The sequence below is a fragment of the Pristiophorus japonicus genome, chromosome 1 (genome assembly GCF_044704955.1).
Source record: "Pristiophorus japonicus isolate sPriJap1 chromosome 1, sPriJap1.hap1, whole genome shotgun sequence".
Lineage (NCBI taxonomy): Eukaryota > Metazoa > Chordata > Chondrichthyes > Pristiophoridae > Pristiophorus > Pristiophorus japonicus.
This window is the reverse complement of record NC_091977.1, coordinates 267,808,881-267,830,845: the sequence shown is the minus strand read 5'-3', so window position 1 is coordinate 267,830,845 and position 21,965 is coordinate 267,808,881. Positions and strand designations below refer to the sequence as shown.

The 21,965-nt window shown below is 44.8% G+C and overlaps 1 protein-coding gene across 3 annotated transcripts in view; it reads right to left on the bottom strand.

Annotated features, from left to right (window-relative positions):
- gldc (glycine dehydrogenase (decarboxylating)) overlaps window positions 1-21,965 on the bottom strand; it is a 210,993-nt gene that overhangs the window by 154,797 nt on the left and 34,231 nt on the right. For 2 of the 3 annotated variants that reach the window (XM_070888438.1, XM_070888437.1), the window contains exon 3: window positions 19,775-19,910. The exons of the other annotated variant lie outside the window; for it this stretch is intronic. In XM_070888438.1, coding sequence (XP_070744539.1) covers window positions 19,775-19,910 — 136 coding nt within the window. The remainder of the gene's footprint in view (window positions 1-19,774; window positions 19,911-21,965) is intronic. 3 annotated transcript variants of the gene reach the window in all.

Genomic DNA, 21,965 nt, shown 5'->3' with positions numbered 1-21,965 from the left:
GCTGTCAGGTCCTGCGGCAGATGGTGAGAACCAACACGACATAAAAACCTACTTGACCACATCCTCAACAATCTACCTGTTACAGATGCATCTGTCCATGACAGTATTGGTAGCAGTGATCCCCGCACAGTCATTGTGGAGACGAAGTCCCATCTTCACACTGAGGACACCCTCTATCATGTTGTGTGGCACTACCACCATGCTAAATGGGATAGATTCAGAACAAGATCTAGCAGCTTAAAACTGGGCATTCATGAGGTGCTGTGGGCCATCTGCAGCAGCGGAATTGTATATCACCACAATCTAACCTCATGGTCCAGCACATACCTCACTCTACCATTAACATTAAGCCAGGGAACCAGCCCTGGTTCAATGAGGAGTGTAGAAGAGCATGCCAGGAGCAGCACCAGGCATATCTAAAAATGAGGTGCCAACCTGGGGAAGCTGCAACACAGGACTACATGCATTCTAAACAGTGGAAGCAGCATACTATAGACAGAGCTAAGCGATCCCACAACGAACAGATCAGATCAAAGCTCTGCAGTCTTGCCACATCCAGTCGTGAATGGTGGTGGACAATTAAACAACTAAGGGGAGGAGGAGGTTCCATGAACATCCCCATCCTCAATGATGGCAGAGCCCAGCAAGTGAGTGCAAAAGATAAGGCTGAAGTGTTTGCAACCATCTTCAGCCAGAAGTGCCAACTGGATGATCCATATCGCCCTCCTCCTGAGGTCCACACCATCACGGAAGCCAGTCTTCAGCCAATTCAATTCACTCCACGTGATGTCAAGGCCCTGACAACATCCTGGGCTGCAGTGTTGAAGACCTGTGCTTCAGAACTAGCCGCTCCTCTCGCCAAGCTGTTCCAGTACAGCTATAACGGTGGCATCTAACGGACTAAGTTGAAAATTGCCCGGGTATATCCTGTCCACGAAAAGCATGTCAAATCCAATCTGACCAATTACTGCCACATCATTCTGCTCATAATCATCAGCAAAGTGATGGAAGGTGTCGTCGACAGTGCTATTAAGCAGCACTTACTCACCAATGCTCAGTTTGGATTCTGTCAGGAACACTCGGCTCCAGACCTCATTACAAAATGGGCAAGAGCTGAATTCCAGAGGTCAGGTGAGTGACTGCCCTTGACATCAAAGCAGCATTTGACTGAGTGTGGCATGAAGGAGCCCTAGTAAAATTAAAACCAATAGGAATTAGGGGGGGAAACTCTCCATTGACTGGAGTCATATCTAGCACAATGGAAAATGGTTGTGGTTGTTGGAGACCAATCATCTCAGCCCTAGGACATCGCTGCAGAAGTTCCTCACGGCAGTGTCCGAGGTCCAATCATCGTCAGCTGCTTCATCAATGACTTTCCCTCCATCACAAGGTCAGAAGTGGGGATGTTCACTGATGATTGCAGCATTCAGTTCTATTCGCAAATCCTCAGATAATGAAGCAGTCCATGCCCACTTGCAGCAAGACCTGGACAACACTTAGGCTTGGGCTGATAAGTGGCAAGTAACATTCACTCCACACAAGTGGCAGGCAATGACCATCTCCAACAAGAGAGAGTTTAGCCATCTCCCTTTGACATTCAACGGCATTACCATCGCCGAATCCTCCACCATCAATATTCTGGTGGTCACCATTGACCAGAAATCTAACTGAACCAGCCACATAAATATTGTGGCTACAAGAGCAGGGCAGAGGCTGGGTATTCTGCAGTGAGCGATTCACCTCCCGACTCCTTCCACCGCCGGCGCACCGTGGCTGCAGTGTGTACCATCTGGGCTTCTTTGACCTCCCAAACCCGCAACCTCTACCACCTAGAAGGACAAGGGCAGTAGGCGCATGGGAACACCACCACCACCTGCAAGTTCCCCTCCAAATCACACCATCCTGATTGGAAGTATATTACCATTCCTTCATCGTCACCGAGTCAAAATCCTGAAACTCCCTCATTAACAGCACTGTGGGAGTACCTTCATCTCACAGATTGCAGCGATTTAAGGCGGCGCCTCAGCACTACTTTCGCAAGGGAAATTAGGGATGGCAATAAATGCTGACCTTACCAGCAACACCCACATCCCGTGAATGAATTAAAAAAACATTTTTTTGAAGTGTCGTCCCAGTTGTGCAGGCAGATGCAGCAGCTAATTTGCACAATGCAAGATCACACAAACAGCAATGAGTTGAGTTATTCTGTTTTGGTAGTGTTGGGTGAGGGTAAAATGTTGGTTAACAATGCTCTTCTATGTCCCCCTGCACAGGCAAACAGGACTTCAGGTTAATATTTCATCTCAGATGATGGCATTGCTGACAGTGCAGCACTCCCTCAATAGTGCACTGAAATGTCAGCTTAGAATATGTGCTCGAGTCTTAAGAGTTGAATCTACAACCTTATGATTCGGAGGCAAGAATGCGACAAGCTAGCACTTCATTCACTTCTTGGTCAGGCTATTGTAGGAGACTCAGGTAATTTAGTGCACTTTGGTGGCCAAGAACTTTAGTCAGGGCCAATCCTGTCCCATAGAAGCACAACTCCCATCAGCCAATATCGTTCACTCATTCTGGAGAATTCCAGGTTGCCCTGCTTAGGCAACCACATCTGTTTTTTTTAATTAAGAGTGGATAGTCCAAGTTAAGATTAATTTTAATTGCTGATGTTATGTTGTGGCTGCCAAGGAAATCACCATTATAAAAAGGAGCATTAGGAGCAACTACATTCCGCAGTCCTTTATTGAGTAATCGATGTGGAGATAGAAGAAGAACAGATACTGCCAGACGATTTTGGTAGGATTTTATAACTGCACACAATAAACATTTCACGAGGGGACAGGGCTACTTTTTATCATAATTATGTTTTCTAGGGCCAAGGCCCCTTACAGTGAGTGCTTTTATTAAATAAAATGAGTGTATGTTGCCTAAAACTCAGTAGCATGCTACAAGAACATTCAAGTACAAAATGAGAAAAGAGTTCTTCAGCTCACTCCTAAAAAACATTTTACAATTAGCGCTGTAATAACCTCCCAAATTAATTAACTTCTTCAACAATATGAACAAGTAAAATTTCCAAGAAAAAAAAACTGGGACATTTCAGGTGGAAAATATCAGAATATCAATCTAATGTTACAAGCTAAATGTTCACTTCGGTTGTATTTTAGCTGTCAAATCTCTGCTGCCAGTGAGGCAGGATTAGGGGTCCATACAATCGGTTTATACCTAGAACTAATAGTTTGTATAGCACGAGATCCCACAACAGAGCAGGAGAATTTCTATACTTACCGTATATGGCGTGATTTGCTGCCACAATATCGTAATTTTTTATAGTCTCAGAAGCTGTAAAAATAATCTACTTGTTGCCTTTAATCCTATTCACCAATTATTCAGCCAGTTACTTCTTCAACAAATTACACAGCATTAACTGGTTTTAATGGATGTCTTTTCTGCATATCTTTCTTGTTCTGTTTTTCAGCTTTACTGAAAGCTTGCGAATTCACTATTCATGCCCTTTATTTTTGTAATTGGTTTAAACTAAATAATCCCCAATATTTGTCGTTGAGCATTACTTCAAGTGGATTATGTTCCAATTTTAACCTCCTTTTTCTCCAATTTTCAGTTGCATGTGCGTCTTATAACTTAAAACCCAAGTCCTCAAATTTGCTCTTGAAGTTACGTTCCCAAGACTACAAGTTAAATATAGCTTTACTAGCAGGTTATATAGGATTAAAATAACTTTGCGTTCCTCCAACTGGCTGTTTGTGCATCCCCACTATTGACAACTCTGCCTTCAGAGCCCCAAGCTCTAAAATTCCCCACCTAAATTTCTCTGCCTCTCCCTGCTCCTTTAAGATGCTCCTTAAAACCTACCTCTTTGACCAAGTTCAATCTAATATCCCTCCCATTTGGCCTGGCCCCAATTTTTGTCTGATTGCAATCCTATGAAGAACCTCGGAATATTTTCCTACGTGGTGCTATTTAAATGCAAGTTGTTGGCCCAGTTGATAACAACTTCATATTGACTGTATATTTTCAATGACTGATTCATAACATCCAAATCCTTTTTTCCTCCTTTGCCAATTAGCATATATGTAGTTTTTAGAAAATGAACCCTTCAACATTATTTGCAAATAACATGAAACATTTATTCACGTTAAAATTCATCCGCCATTTCTCAGCCCATCTTTTACAACTGGTCCACAGATCGCCATGTTAAAATAGGGCCCATCCATAGTGTCCAGCTGTCGGTTCAACGCCGTTGGTAGCACGCTCAACTCAGAGGAAAAAGCTTGTGGATCCCAGCTTGACACAAGGACTTGAGCACAGAATCTAGGCTGGCTGCTCAAGGTAATGCAGCAATATCAAAGGTGCTATTAAGTAAGTCATTTCTGGTGATTTGTTCAAAAGTCCCATGGCATTATAAGCGCAGGAAATTTGCCTGGTGTCATATCCGACATTCCTTCATCAACCAATGCCACCCAAAACAGATTAATTGGCAAGTCACCCCCATCGAAAAATAGGTTTCGGTGTACACTGTTTATAACTTTATTACAAATGTGCATTATGATGCATCTATCCCAACTGCTTAATTCATAAGCATCCTCTCATTTAGTTTCATTGGGCCCAAGTTTCCACATGATTTGCGCCTGATTTTTAGGAGCATGGACTATCTTAGAAATCGCAATTCTCCACATTTTTTTTTCTGCAGTTCTAGTCAGGTAGAACAGTTCTACTTTGGAACAGAATTTTTTCTTCAAGGGGGGGGGGGGGGGGGGGGGAGAGGAGGCGCCCGTTCTTTCCCGCGGGGGGGGGGCGCCCGTTCTTCCCGCGGGGGGGGGGGGCAAGAGGAGGCGCCCGTTCTTTCCCGCGGGGGGGAGGCGCCCGTTCTTCCCGCGGGGGGGGGGGCGGGGGGGAGGCAAGAGGAGGCGCCCGTTCTTTCCCGCGGGGGGGGGGGAGGGGAGGAAGCGCCCGTTCTTTCCCGCCGGGGGGGGGGAGGAGGAGGGGAGAGGAGGCGCCCGTTCTTCCCGCGGGGGGGGGGAGGAAGCGCCCGTTCTTTCCCGCCGGGGGGGGGGGAGGAGGAGGGGAGAGGAGGCGCCCGTTCTTTCCGTGGGGTGGTGGGGGGGAAGGAGACAGTGAGAAGGCTGCAAGTGCTGATGGCAATGTGCTTTTATTAAAAAAAATTTCAAAAATTAAACAGCTACAAAGAACTACAAAAATGTCCGATGCCAATGTTTTTTTTCACACTGAGCATGCGCGAACGCTCCAACGCGCACCGTTACCGGCAGGAAAAAAAACTAATTTAAATAGTACCCGCGCCCTCCCACTTACAAAATCGGCGCGAGTGTAGGCTCCGCCCCCCTGGGCACCGCGCCAGACAGACAAGGAGCTGCAGAACTCTCCAGAATCGCGAGGTTTTTTTTAGGCGCCGTTTTAGGCGCGAAAAACGGGCGCCCAGCTCGGAGGGGCGCCCGTTTTTTATCGTGTGGAAACTTGGGCCCTTTATAACCACTTCAAGAAGCAGCAGTATTCTAATGCCCAAAGCTGACAATCATGCAGGGCAAGTTCCTGAGCACCGCAGGAACAATCAAGCCAACATAGAAACATAGAAAATAGGTGCAGCAGCAGGCCATTCGGCCCTTCGAGCCTGCACCACCATTCAATAAGATCATGGCTGATCATTCACCTCAGTACCCCATTCCTGCTTTCTCTCCATACCCCCTGATCCCTTTAGTCGTAAGGGCCATATCTAACTCCTTCTTGAATATATCCAATGAACTGGCATCAACAACTCTCTGCAGTAGGGAATTCCACAGGTTAACAACTCTCTGAGTGAAGACATTTCTCCTCATCTCAGTCCTAAATGGCTCACCCCTTATCCTTTGACTATGTCCCCTGGTTTTGGACTTCCCCAACATCAGAAACATTCTTCCTGCATCGAACCTGTCCAGATCCGTCAGAATTTTACATGTTTCTATGAGATCCCCTCTCATCCTTGTAAACTCCAGTGAACACAGGCACAGTCGATCCAGTCTCTCCTCATATGTCAGTCCTGCCATCCCGGGAATCAATCTGGTGAACCTTTGCTGCACTCACTCAATAGCAAGAACGTCCTTCCTCAGATTAGAAGACCAAAACTGAACACAATATTCCAGGTGAGGCTTCACTAAGGCCCTGTACAACTGCAGTAAGACCTCCCTGCTCCTATATTCAAATCCCCGAGCTATGAAGGCCAATATTTGCCTTCTTCACAGCCTGCTATACCTGCATGCCAACTTTCAATGACTGATGTGCCATGATACCCAGGTCTCGTTGCACTTCCCCTTTTCCTAATCTGCCACCATTCAGATAATATTCTGCCTTCGTGTTTTTGCCACCAAGGTGGATAACTTCACATTTATCCACATTATACTGCACCTACCCTGCGTTTGCCCACTCACCTAACCTGTCCAAGACAGCCTGCAGCCTCTTAGCGTCTTCCTCACAGCTCACACCGCCACCCAGCTTAGTGTCATCTGCAAACTTGTAGATATTACATTCAATTCCGTCATCTAAATCATGAATGTATATTGTAAGGCAAGAGCAGGAAGGTAGTGCAGGAGTCCCCTGCGGTCATCTCCCTCCAAAACAGATATACCGTTTTGGATCCTGTTGGGGGAGATGATTTACCAGGGGAAGGCGCCAGCAGCCAGGTTCATGGCACCTTGGGTGGCTCTGCTGCACAGAAGGGAGGGAAAAAGAGTGGGAGAGCTATAGTGATAGGGGACTCTATTGTAAGGGGAATATATAGGAGTTTCTGCAGCCGCAACCGAGACTCCAGGATGGTATGTTGCCTCCTTAGTGCAAGGCTCAAGGATGTCTCGGAGCGGCTGCAGAGCATTCTGGAGAGGGAGGGTGAGCAGCCAGTTGTCGTGGTACATGTAGGTACCAACGATATAGATAAGAAGCGGGAAGAGGTACTACAAGCTGAATTTAGGGAGCTAGGAGTTAAATTAAAAAGTAGGACCTCAACAGGTAGTAATCTCTGGATTGCTACCAGTGCCATGTGCTAATCAGAGTAGAGGGAGCAGGATAGGTAGAATAAATACGTGGCTTGAGCAGTGGTGCAAGAGGGAGGGATTCAAATTCCTGGGACATTGGAACCAGTTCTGGGGGAAGTGGGACCTGTACAAAAGGGACGGTTTGCACTTGGGCAGGACTGGAACTGATGTCCTGGGGGTAACATTTACTAATGCAGTTCAGGTTTAAACTAATATGGCAGGGGGATGGGAACCTATGCAGCAGGACAGGGCAAGTAATATTGAGTCAGAAACAGATGGTACAAATGTAAAAAGCAATAGTGGAAGACCGAGTAAACAAAGGCAAGAAACAAAAAGGGCCACATGAAATCATAATTCTAAAAGGACAAAGGATGTTAAAAAAACAAGCCTGAAGGCTTTGTGTCGAAATGCAAGGAGTATCCGTAATAAGGTGGATGAATTAACTGTGCAAATAGATGTTAACAGATATGATGTGATTGGGATTACAGAGACGTGGCTCCAGGATGATCAGGGCTGGGAACTCAACATCCAAGGGTATTCAACATTCAGGAAGGATAGAATAAAAGGAAAAGGAGGTGGGGTAGCATTGCTGGTTAAAGAGGAGATTAATGCAATAGTTAGGAAGGACATTAGCTTGGATGATGTGGAATCTATATGGGTAGAGCTGCAGAACACCAAAGGGCAAAAAACGTTAGTGGGAGTTGTGTACAGACCTCCAAACAGTAGTAGTGATGTTGGGGAGGGCATCAAACAGGAAATTAGGGGTGCATGCAATAAAGGTGCAGCAGTTATCATGGGTGACTTTAATATGCACATAGATTGGGCTAACCAAACTGGAAGCAATACGGTGGAGGAAGATTTCCTGGAGTGTATAATTGATGGTTTTCTAGACCAATATGTCGAGGAACCAACTAGGGGGGAGGCCATCTAAGACTGGGTATTGTGTAATGAGAGAGGATTAATTAGCAATCTCGTTGTGCGAGGCCCCTTGGGGAAGAGTGACCATAATATCGTGGAATTCTACATTAGGATGGAGAATGAAACAGTTAATTCAGAGACCATGGTCCAGAACTTAAAGAAGGCTAACTTTGAAGGTATGAGACGTGAACTGACTAGGATAGATTGCTGATTGATACTTAAGGGGTTGACAGTGGATGGGCAATGGCAGACATTTAGAGATTGCAAGGATGAACTACAACAATTGTACATCCCTGTCTGGCATAAAAATAATAAAAGGAAGTTGGCTCAACCATGGCTATCAAGGGAAATCAGGGATAGTATTAAAGCCAAGGAAGTGGCATACAAATTGGCCAGAAATAGCAGCGAACCCGGAGGCTGGGAGAAATTTAGAACTCAGTCAAGAAGGACAAAGGGTTTGATTAAGGCAGGGAAAATAGAGTACGAGAGGAAGCTTGCAGGGAACATTAAGACGGACTGTAAAAGCTTCTATAGATATGTGAAGAGAAAAAGGTTAGTAAAGACAAACGTAGGTCCTCTGCAGTCAGAGTCAGGGGAAGTCATAACGGGGAACAAAGAAATGGCAGACAAATTGAACAAGTACTTTGGTTCGGTATTCACTAAGGAGGACACAAACAATCTTCCGGATATAAAAGGGGTCAGAGGGTCTAGTAAGAAGGAGGAACTGAGGGAAATCCTTATTAGCCGGGAAATTGTGTTGGGGAAATTGATGGGATTGAAGGCCGATAAATCCCCAGAGCCTGATGGACTGCATCTCAGAGTACTTAAGGAGGTGGCCTTGGAAATAGCGGATGCATTGACAGTCATTTTCCAACATTCCATAGACTCTTCATCAGTTCCGATGAAGTGGAGGGTAGCCAATGTAACCCCACTTTTTAAAAAAGGAGGGAGAGAAAACAGGGAATTATAGACCGGTCAGCCTGACATCGGTAGTGGGTAAAATGATGGAATAAATTATTAAAGATGTCATAGCAGCGCATTTGGAAAGAGGTGACATGATAGGTCCAAGTCAGCATGGATTTGTGAAAGGGAAATCATGCTTGACAAATCTTCTGGAATTTTTTGAGGATGTTTCCAGTAGAGTGGACAAGGGAGAACCAGTTGATGTGGTGTATTTGGACTTTCAGAAGGCTTTCGACAAGGTCCCACACAAGAGATTAATGTGCAAAGTTAAAGCACATGGGATTGGGGGTAGTGTGCTGACATGGATTGAGAACTGGTTGGCAGACAGGAAGCAAAGAGTAGGAGTAAATGGGTACTTTTCAGAATGGCAGGCAGTGGGGTACCGCAAGGTTCTGTGCTGGGGCCCCAGCTGTTTACATTGTACATTAATCATTTAGACGAGGGGATTAAATGTAGTATCTCCAAATTTGCGGATGACACTAAGTTGGGTGGCAGTGTGAGCTGCGAGGAGGATACTATGAGGCTGCAGAGTGTCTTGGATAGGTTAGGTGAGTGGGCAAATGTATGGCAGATGAAGTATAATGTGGATAAGTGTGAGATTATCCACTTTGGTGGTAAAAACAGAGAGACAGACTATTATCTGAATGGTGACAGATTAGGAAAAGATAAGGTGCAACGAGACCTGGGTGTGTCATGGTACATCAGTCATTGAAGGTTGGCATGCAGGTACAGCAGGCGGTTAAGAAAGCAAATGGCATGTTGGCCTTCATAGCGAGGTGATTTGAATACAGGGGCAGGGAGGTGTTACTGCAGTTGTACAGGGCCTTGGTGAGGTCACACCTGGAGTATTGTGTACAGTTTTGGTCTCCTAACTTGAGGAAGGACATTCTTGCTATTGAGGGAGTGCAGCGAAAGTTCACCAGACTGATTCCTGGGATGGCGGGACTCACCTATCAAGAAAGACTGGATCAACTGGGCTTGTATTCACTGGAGTTCAGAAGAATGAGAGGGGATCTCATAGAAACGTTTAAAATTCTGACGGGTTTAGACAGGTTAGATGCAGGAAGAATGTTCCCAATGTTGAGGAAGTCCAGAACCAGAGGTCACAGTCTACGGATAAGGGGTAAGCCATTTAGGACCGAGATGAGGAGAAACTTCTTCACCCAGAGAGTAGTGAACCTGTGGAATTCTCTACCACAGAAAGTTGTTGAGGCCAATTCACTAAATATATTAAAAAAGGAGTTAGATGTCGTCCTTACTACTAGGGGGATCAAGGGGTATGGCGAGAAAGCAGGAATGGGGTACTGAAGTTGCATATTCAGCCATGAACTCATTGAATGGTGGTTCAGGCTCGAAGAGCTGAATGGCCTACTCCTGCACCTATTTTCTATGTTTCTATATAGCTGGGGTCCCAGCACTGAGCCCTGCGGCACCCCACTAGTCACTGCCTGCCATTCTGAAAAGGACCCATTTATCCCGACTCTCTGCTTCCTGTCTGCCAACCAGTTCTCTATCCACATCAGTACATTACCCCCAATACCATGTGCTTGAATTTTGCACACCAATCTCGTGTGGGACCTTGTCAAAAGCCTTTTGAAAGTCCATATACACCACATCCACTGGTTCTCCCTTGTCCACTCTACCAGTTACATCCTCAAAAAATTCGAGAAGATTTGTCAAGCATGATTTCCCTTTCATAAATCCATGCTGACTTGGACTGATCCTGTCACTGTTTTCCAAATGCGCCACTATTTCATCTTTAATAATTGATCCCAACATTTTCCCCACTACTGATGTCAGGCTAACCAGTCTATAATTACCCGTTTTCTCTCTCCCTCCTTTCTTAAAAACTGGTGTAACATTAGCTACCCTCCAGTCTATAGGAACTGATCCAGAGTCGATAGACTGTTGGAAAATGATCACCAATGCATCTACTATTTCGAGGGCCACTTCCATAAGTACTCTGGGATGCAGACTATCAGGCCCCGGGGATTTATCGGCCTTCAATCCCATCAATTTCCCCAACACAATTTCCTGCCTAATAAGGATTTCCTTCAGTTCCTCCTTGTCACTAGACCCTCGGTTCCCTAGTATTTCCGGAAGGTTATTTGTGTCTTCCTTCGTGAAGACAGAACCAAAGTATTTGTTTAACTGGTCCGCCATTTCTTTGTTCCCCATTATAAATTCACCTGAATCTGACTGCAAGGGACCTATGTTTGTCTTTAGTAATCTTTTTCTCTTCACATATCTATAGAAGCTTTTGCAGTCAGTTTTTATGTTCCCAGCAAGCTTCCTCTCATACTCTATTTTCCCCATTCTAATTAAACCCTTTGTCCTCCTCTGCTGAATTATAAAATTCTCCCAGTCCTCAGGTTTGCTGCCTTTTCTGGCCAATTTATATTCCTTGGATTTAACACTATCCTTCATTTCCCTTGTTAGCCACGGTTGAGCCACCTTCCCCGTTTTATTTTTACTCCAGACAGGGATGTACAATTGCTGAAGTTCATCCATGTGATCTTTAAATGTTTGCCATTGCCTATCCACCGTCAACCCTTTAAGTATCACTTGCCAGTCTATTCTAGCCAATTCACGTCTCATTCCATCGAAGTTACCTTTCCTTAAGTTCAGGACCCCTAGTCTCTGAATTAACTGTGTCACTCTCCATCTTAATCAAGAATTCTACCATATTATGGTCACTTTTCCCCAAGGGGCCTCGCACAACAACATTGCTAATTAGTCCTTTCTCATTACACTTCACCCAGTCTAGGATGACCAGCCCTCTAGTTGGTTCCTCGACATATTGGTCTAGGAAACCATCCCTAATACACTCCAGGAAATCCTCTTCCACCGCATTGCTACCAGTTTGGTTAGCCCAATCAATATGTAGATTAAAGTCGCCCATGATAGCTGCTGTACCTTGTTTGATGCTGTCCCCAACCTCACTACTACTGTTTGGCGGTCTGTACACAACTCCCACTAGCATTTTCTGCCCTTTGGTATTCTGTAGCTCTACCCATACCGATTCCACATCATCCAAGCATGCATGCTGCTTCATTTCTGGCCAAATTTGTATGGGTAGGCAGAGCACTCAAACTGGTGGTTACCAGAAAAGCCTGGTGGTATTTTCAGGTGCATCGGAGACAACAATGTTTTATGGCGCTTTGCCTTAAAGGAGGCACAATATTCATCATCTGGCCATGTAGCTTGGTGTATTTCAGAAGTACATTCCCCATATTTTCACATCATCACAGGCAGTCCCTTGAAACGAGGATGACTTGCTTCCACGCCAAAAAAGGTTAAGTTCACAGATGTTCCAATGAAGGACCTAAAATTCCATGTCTGAGCTACATCCTGAAGAGTGAAAGATGCCTGTGCGTGGATTTTTTTAACGTGTGGTGACCATTGCACACCAGCCACCACACGGGCTTGACAGAGCTAGGTCTTGGTCCAGTGGCAAGGATTACCCAAGACGACTGGAGACCTGCTCTGCTGCACGGACCTAGTGCGCATTCCTATCGCAGTGTGGGCTGGCCCCTGGCTCCGAACTTAAGCCTCTCACGAGCCCTGATCACTTCCCTCCAGTCTCTCGCCGCTCCTTCGCCCCGACCTCGCCGCTCCTACTGTATCTGCCCATGCTCCAATCACCGACCTGGACCTTGATGACGTCACTCTTCGCTGCCGTCGCAGCTCGTGCTGCTCCCTGAAGTGGTATATCTCCAAGGTGCTCCCAGGCTGCTGCTCGCCGCTTCTTTTACGGCCCCGACCTGCTACTGGTGTTCTCACGCAGTTAGGGCCTCCATGCTGCTCCCAGGCTGCCGCTCACTGCTCCTTTTATGGCCCCGACCTGCCGCTGGTGTTCTCCCGCATATTTTACAAGTACAGGGTAGTACTCTCCAGTGACAGTGATGCAGTAAAGATGTTGGAGACTTGTAGCGCCCAGAGTAATAATAATCTTGTACTCTTCAAAAACTGATCATTGTACGAGGATAGCTAACAAATGAGGCAAATTAATTGCTTTATAGTCAACAGAGCAGTATAAACAAATAGCGGCCAGCAAGGGTACATTGCACTGTAAGTGACTATTTTAACAGTCCAACATATTTACTTTTTATTTTCTGTACACTGGACAGAAACCAGATGAAAAATTCAAATTAACTATTTTTGCTGATACAATGGGATTAAGTACAACTGGACAACATACATTCTGCAGGGCTGAATTTGCTGATGTAATATTTGCGTCGATACAAGTAAAGCAATATAAATTTAAACAACTGAGCAAGTGGAGTGGAAATGTATCCGAAAGTACCATTTTTCTCCCAAACAACCAAATTATGCAAATTTATTCCAACAGCAAAATTTATTTATGCATTCTTTTCTAAACTTTGCTATCTACTTTTGCATCACACCGGTGTGATTTAAGACGGCTATTAAGTAATCTTACATGATTTTTGCAATAAGGATGTCCCTCGTGCACACGTAGTTCTCCATCTACCACACCTATTTATTTTCTTAGCTCAGCACACAGAGATACACTGAATTATGGTTGTCTGTAACCTATCCCTGCCATAAAACTTTGCTTGAAAAAAAACCATAAATTACAAGGCCATGCACTTGCAGGCACTTCAAAAACAAGGCAAAGAATTCACAGACAGTCTCAGGATAAAGGGTCGGCCATTTAGGACTGAGATGAGGAGAAATTTCTTCACTCAGAGGGTAGTGATTCTTTGAAATTTTCTACCCCAGAAGGCTGTGTATACTCAGTCGTTGAGTATATTCAAGACAGAGGCTAATAGAATTTTGGATATTAAGGGAATCAAGGGATATGGGGATAGTGCAGGAAAGTGGAGTTGAGGCCAAGATCAGATCAGCCATGATCTCATTGAATGGCGGAGCAGGCTCGAGGATCCAAATGGCTTCCTCCTGCTCCCATTTCTTATGTTCTTATGAATAGGGAGTTCAATCTGGTCCTGAGTACATGTGGATAACAGCAGGCAGGGAAGATACTATCTACTCTACTAATTTTCTGGTACGTTTACATTTCTTGTGGGTACACTCAGTGGTTTCCAAAATCTTAATTAAAAGGAACCTCTTATAAGAACATAAGAAATAAAGAACAGGAGTAGGCCATACGGCCCCTCGAGCCTGCTCTGTCATTCAATAAGATCATGGCTGATCTGATCATGGACTCAGCTCCAATTCCCCACCCGCTCCCCAAAACCCCTTATCCCCTTATCGTTTAAGAAACTGTCTATTTCGGTTTTAAATTTAGTCAATATCCCAGCTTCCACAGCTCTCCTAGAGGATTATTTTAACTCTCTCAGGCCTCCAACACTGACTATTACTGCATTAGATTTCAGGGAGTAATTTTGTTAAGTGTGAAAGAATCCACAGTGCAATTGGCACAGTTATAGTGTTATATGCCTTTGTTACCTCTAGACTTCACTATTCCAACGCACTCCTTGCTGGCCTCCCACATTCTACCTTACATAAACTGGAGGTGATCCAAAACTCGGCAGCCTCATCACCTCCATCACCTCAGTGCACGCTGACCTACACTGGCTTCCAGTTAAGCAACGCCTCGATTTCAAAATTCTCATCCTTATTTTCAAATCCCTCCAGGGCCTCGCCCCTCCCTATCTCTAATCTCTTCCAGCCCCACAACCGCATCCTCCCCTCCCCCCCACCCCACCCCACCCCGTCGAGATGTTTGCGCTCCTCTAATTCTGCCCTCCTGAGCATCCCTGATTATAAATCGCTCAACCATTGGTGGCTGTGCCTTCTGTTGCCTAGGCCCCAAGCTCTGGAACTCCCTCCCTAAACCTCTCTGCTTCTCTTTCCTCCTTCAAGACGCTCTTTAAAACATACCTCTTTGACCAAGCTTTTGGTCACCTGCACTAATTTCTACTTATACGGCTCAGTGTCAAATTCTTAGCGCACAATACTTCATACGTTTCATTACATTAAAGGCGCTATATAAATACAAGTTGTTGTTGTAATCATTAGATCTAGTATTCCTTTTGCAATATCAACGGAAAGTCGCTTGAACTCGAAGAGGACTGCTCTGAACCCTTGGGTAATCAGTGACTGATGTATGATGGTAGTCAGCATTACTTCTAGCTGTGGAGTGATCCAGCTAGTTGAGTACATCAGGAATTGTGGAGTGCATACATAGCATGCCATTATGGTCTGACTTCCTGCTTCCAGTCAATTCACTGAAGAGCTCCATTCTGTCGCTCGTGTTAAACAAGACAAATATGAAATCAGATGGATAGCAAACTACAGTTAAAAGGGAATTTCTCCTCCTTCACAAACCATTTCATATTAAAATACCTACACATGTTGACGTCCTTAACAACATCAGCCCTGGGAAGGGAAAAAAAAGGATTTATCCTTACAGGACTGGATGTTCAGCTCCTTGATTCTGTAACATCAGGCTGGAGGAACAGGCTGGGTCGCTTTTCTCTTGAAAAAAGAAGGTTGCGGGGTGACCTAATTGAGGTCTTTAAAATTATGAAAGGTTCTGATAGAGTGGACACAGAGAGAGGGGCCGAAATTGCCCCCCTCTTTAAAAGGTCCATTACCGCCTCTAAGAGGTAAGGCCTTTCGACCGGGGGGCAAGCGGATGGTCCGACCCATCCAAAATTGCCCCCAGGCCGGCAGAAATGCATATCCGCTGCGCCCCATCAGGCACGTGCCGACCCCTTACCGCCCACCGGTGACCCCTTTCTGCCCGCGAGGAGCGGAGCCGCCACCGGTTGGTGCCCCCGACAGCTTTTCCCGGTGGGAAGCTGCCAGTGGCTGGGCAGTGCATCATCCCTTAATGGAGAGGGCGCACCACTGCGGTCGCCATTTTATTTAAATTGTTGGCTGACTCTGAAGTCGGCCCAACAGGCACCTCTTGGGTGCCGAGCCCAGTGGGCACCACTAAAGTCGTAGCAGCCCTCTCTTTAGTGCATTGGCATAAACTCCTCTTCCCTCTTCAGGGGTCCCCTCTACAGTCTTTTGAACACTGGACACCATCTGTGCAAATGATGGGAAACATGGTGGAGGCATTTAGTTATGATGCACCTACTCATCTGCATTTAGTTATGATGCACCTACCCACATATGGGTGGGTACAGTTTCCCAATACCACTGGCCCACACAAAGCAATGAGTAGCTGGAGATACATCTTGGTGGTTTTCTGGCTTAATCTGTCCAGGTCAGAGAGAAAACATGGCTGGCTGGGGTGGGGTGGCGGATGGCAAAAAGTCTAGCTCAAATATCTGAAGAAATGCAATAAACAAGATTTTCTCTGGTGCGGGAAACAGTATTATCACAGGTTTAACATGTCCCTCCCTCGTAAATTCTTTTCACCCGAGTTAGATGGATACACCACAAATCATACCTGAATAGATATTACAATTCTATTTTTGTCAGCTAGCCCACTCTCAGGAGTCTCTCAATATTGAAACCCATCATTATCAACAGTTCCTGGTATCCAGAGTGCTATCAGTTAGTCAAACAAGAACAATATTGTCCATACAGGGAAGGGAAAGATAATTAAATTCAGGGTCTAAATCTGGAATAATAATTTTTTCCAATTATAAGCATCAAGATTAACTGATAATTAATTAGAGGCATGCTGGGGATGAATTCACTGGAAGTCATGGGATTGAGCTTATTTATAAATAGGGAGGGAAGAATGGCTGATGCAACATACCAAACGCTACTTAGCGGCCAAGTTATTTATGCTTGCACCCACTTCAGCTTAATGTTATTTACATCATCCTGTATTGGGTCATGTGATTGGAAGCATGTGATCCAAAGGCATATTATTCAACAATCAGAAACTATAGCCCTCCTGAACTTCCTGCAAGTCTGCAATGAAGTTTCTCTTTTCTTACGGGTTATTTTCTACTTTCATCATTCACCAATTACAAAAACCCTTCCACAATTTTGATTTTCCTCCCTATATTCCACCATAACAAATTACACAAAGGCAAAAGAAAAATTCTCCCAAATACAGCTCCGAACTCATCCTTTTATACACTCCTGAAAAAAAAGAGGGTCACATTAGGTTGGGGTATTGCGATGAAAGGTGTCCCCCAGGACTGAGAGGAGGGCAATAATATCAAGTTATCAGGATACAAAAAGCTACACAAGATTCTGGTAATAAAGAGATTAATTGGTTTGTCAGTAGTTTTAGATAAGTAAAATGAGTCAAAATGGCACATATTTAATGTGAAGTGCTGTGTTATGGACAACGTGCCAGGCAATTCAAATGGCATGCATTCGATGTGACTGTGTGGAAGTGGGAGGAAAACCCATCACTGCGTTAGATTTACTGGGACAGGAGTGGAAGCAAGTTAAGGCAGTCAAAGGTGGGTCAGTGCAAAGTGGAGAGGCAGAGAAGAATAGAGTGTCAGGCAGGACATGAGGTAGTGCACTGTGGTCAAAGCATATCAACAGCACTTGCTGTATAACCAGCTGCCATGCAAGGGAGATTATAGCTGCAGGACCGCCTTTAAAGAAATATGCATTGCAAATCTTCATACTGACTTAATGAGTGAAGGCAATGCTGTAGCAAGTGTACAATGTTGCAAGTGTCGAGACAAATATGGATATATTGTAGGCATAGTCAGAGTGGAGCTCTGATGATTCAAGTGGGATATTTAATGAGTTTCTTCAGACTGAATGCCTTAAAAATATTGAGTTTGAGATGGATTGATAAATCAGGAAATAGTGATTAAACTGACTTTTAAAGAAAACTTCAATAATACTAGAATGACATTCACAGTAATTGTAGCAGATTGTACACTTTGATTCATGTAAAAGAAGCAATCAACAATTACTGTATTAAGTGATTCTAGAAGGCAATTTGGTAGCAAGATGAAAAGGACTCGTGTGCAGTGAGAGGTGGTGATGTGAAATGCCCATCGAAGCAGTGTGCTGTTTTCTTTATCAAAATCCTGACAATAACCCCAAGCTTAGGAGGTATTTGTGCTATTGCTGCACTTCAATCAAGTCAGGGAAACAGTGGGTGCCCTTTTAATGTTGCACAGCACAACCATATTCGGCACCCCATAGATCTGGACTGAGAGAAACCTGAGCAGTTTCTCCCACAACCTAGATCCGTTTGAGACTTCCAGCAGACATTCCCCATGATAACAGGTCTACTCTTGTGCATCATATGGCAATGCCACATGTCATCATACCCACTGTTCGCAGATTAACTCAATATGACGTCTGCACTTAATACAGGTTCCTCCAATCCTGGTCTCCTTTTGGAGCAGTGCAATAAAAGGAGCCTATTAGCAGTTTTTAAAGTTTTACCCCAACTAATCCTCAATACCTGGGAGGTGCGTCAAGAAAAAGAAGTGCAACCATAACCAGGTTTTCTTGATTACAAATTCAAGGGCAGCATTTTTGTCCCTCCCTAGCCCAGGGGTACAGATTCAAATTACTACCCAACCGAGATCAACTAACTTGCCAGATACGAGAGGGTCAAACCTGGGACCCTCTGGTCACTGTGACTCAGTACACCAGACACAGCCTTTTTTTTTAGGATGTTTCCAGTAGAGTGGACAAGGGAGAACCAGCTGATGTGGTGTATTTGGACTTTCAGAAGGCTTTCGACAAGGTCCCACACAAGAGATTAATGTGCAAAGTTAAAGCACATGGGATTGGGGGTAGTGTGCTGACATGGATTGAGAACTGGTTGGCAGACAGGAAGCAAAGAGTAGGAGTAAATGGGTACTTTTCAGAATGGCAGGCAGTGACTAGTGGGGTACCGCAAGGTTCTGTGCTGGGGCCCCAGCTGTTTACACTGTACATTAATGATTTAGACGAGGGGATTAAATGTAGTATCTCCAAATTTGCGGATGACACTAAGTTGGGTGGCAGTGTGAGCTGCGAGGAGGATGCTATGAGGCTGCAGAGCGACTTGGATAGGTTAGGTGAGTGGGCAAATGCATGGCAGATGAAGTATAATGTGGATAAATGTGAGGTTATCCACTTTGGTGGTAAAAACAGAGAGACAGACTATTATCTGAATGGTGACAGATTAGGAAAAGGGGAGATGCAACGAGACCTAGGTTTCATGGTACATCAGTCATTGAAGGTTGGCATGCAGGTACAGCAAGCGGTTAAGAAAGCAAATGACATGTTGGCCTTCATAGCGAGGGGATTTGAGTACAGGCGTAGGGAGGTGTTGCTACAGTTGTACAGGGCCTTGGTGAGGCCACACCTGGAGTATTATGTACAGTTTTGGTCTCCTAACTTGAGGAAGGACATTCTTGCTATTGAGGGAGTGCAGCGAAGGTTCACCAGACTGATTCCCGGGATGGCTGGATCAACTGGGCTTGTATTCACTGGAGTTCAGAAGAATGAGAGGGGATCTCATAGAAATGTTTAAAATTCTGATGGGTTTAGGCAGGTTAGATGCAGGAAGAATGTTCCCAATGTTGGGGAAGTCCAGAACCAGGGGTCACAGTCTAAGGATAAGGGGTAAGCCATTTAGGACCGAGATGAGGAGAAACTTTTTCACCCAGAGAATGATGAACCTGTGGAATTCTCTACCACAGAAAGTTGTTGAGGCCAATTCACTAAATATATTCAAAAAGGAGTTCGATGTCGTCCTTACTACTAGGGGGATCAGGGGGTATGGCGAGAAAGCAGGAATGGGGTATTAAAGTTGCATGTTCAGCCATGAACTCATTGAATGGTGGTGCAGGCTCGAAGGGCCGAATGGCCTACTCCTGCACCTATTTTCTATGTTTCTATGTATTCATTCAACCATTAGGGGACCAATCACTTCTGAATTTAGACCATTTAGGAGGAGTACATTTGAAATTAGAAAGCTTTTGTATTACCATCCTGCATTTTCTAGCAAGTTGCGGAGAATTGCTTGTGGTACTGAGCAGTTGTAATAGCCCATTCCAATGTAAGACCTCCAGATTTTATTCTTGCTTGCAATCTTGTGTAGACTGGCAAGGATTTCATTTTCACCTAAGGGGGGAAAAAAACAAAAGTCGAATCTACTAATCTCACTTAAAGGTTTACAAACAAGTTATTAAAATACCACAATGTGGTAATGAAAGAAAATCAAAAAAAAAGGCTGGTAAATTGTGGTCAAGTGTGCATTCAGTATTTTGCACATGCCTGTTAAATAAACCTCAGCTTATGAATATATTTTGGCAAAACAAAATAGACTTCATCTCCCCTCCCCTTGAATGATGGCTTCAACTCCCAAGTCACATTTATCTCCAAAAACAGCTCTGGATAAAATGAACAACATTTCCAAAGTTGAAATAAGCTAGTTTAAGTTTTAATAGTGGCACTATTAAGACTGGTTGTTCGCGATCCCATCCTAGCTGGTTAATGCAGTGGTCATCAAGTTTTGGATCAATTACAACTTCCTCCAGCTCAATATTCAGAAGATCAAAGTTACAGGGGCCAAAATTGCCCCTTTTACCAGGGCAGAAATGAGTTTCACTCTGCGACGATCAGGACATTGCCCTCTTGTTTTTTTGAGGTGGAGAACCTGACCACCCCACTCCAGTGCGAACGGTGGTAGTGACGTCATCAGAGCTAACTCTGCAATCGGCCCGACAACGGCGGCCACGGATTCGGCCGGGCCGACTACAGGCAGCCTGGCATCCCCTCTCGGGTGCCGGCCTGCTGGCCCAGCCGGAGCCCTCCCTGGTAGCCCAGTGGGCACTAAGTAGGCCTCGCAGCATCCCTCCCCTTTCAGTGAAGGGGAGGGATGTTGCTAAGCGTCAGCACGGCATGTCCACATCACGCTGACATGCTTCTGCCCCGCTCCCGATTCGCTTCTGCCCCTATGATTTCTCAGAAGAGGGCAATTTCCCTCTATTCCCCGCCCCATCGATTGTGGCGGTTATTCAACAAATAATTCTAATTATCCGGGCGGAGGGCAATTTCGGCTCCAGTCTTTGGCTCCCACTGTTCCCTTGCCACGGTTTTCATCCCCTTCCCAGGCAGAACTCGCCTATTCAGACACCAAGGTGAGCTTTCAAACCCAACATACCACCCATCGCAGAGAGTACTTACTTCCACTGTCACTTGTACATGCCTCAGGCCACAGCTGGACTTTACTATTGTGCTCCTTGCTGGCCACACATCCTCACTAAACTCCAACTTATCCAAATATTCTACTGAGTCATAGTCCGGCTTGTCCATCACCCGCCCTTATGAATTACATTGGATCTCTCTGTTAACTGCCAAATTTATCAATAAAGTTATATATGGCCAAGCGCCATAATCTCTTCTAACTATATCCTGTTCCAAAAACGTAGTTGTTGACTCTTTCTGCAATACATTGCACCCCCTCCTCACCCCACCATTAGAGGCAAAGCTTTTAGCCGCCACAGTCCTACAGCTCAACTTTCTACCTTTAAAAACCTTTGGTCATCCCACCTAATGTTTGCTTTCACGGCTTGGTGTCAATTTTCCTCTCATCTGAGAACTTCCTTGGTATGCTTCTGGATGCTAAGACAGCTACATAAATACAAGCCATGATAGAACATTAGTACGAAAGCTCCTCTCTCCTCTACAAGGAGGTGCTGTTGGAGGTTAACCGAATTCTTCAAGCAGGAGTGCACATATACCAACGGTTATTATGAAGAAGGAAAAGCCTATTGGTCGAAAATTAGAAAATACTATGAAGTCAGAAGTAACCAGGACCGTTATCCCATTGCATCACCATTTGGATGCCAGAATTATACATTTATTGTCATAAATTCAACAATATAACTCTTCTAAAGATGAAGTGGTTCCCAAGTTATGTTTTTCATTTTGAGACTTGCAAACACAGGCCTAACTGCACTTATGTCATGTCAGTGTTGGTACAATGCATGGAGTTTATACAGTGTGAGAAGAACTTAAGGGAATCAGTAACTAGCATGAGCTCTCCCTCCCAGGCCAGTAACCAAATTCAACAAGGGCATAGTTGGGAGAACAAATACAGGTCCAATTGAAGAAACATTATAATGGAAGTAATCTTGTGTTATACAACTATTTTAAGTTGAAACAATAATCAAG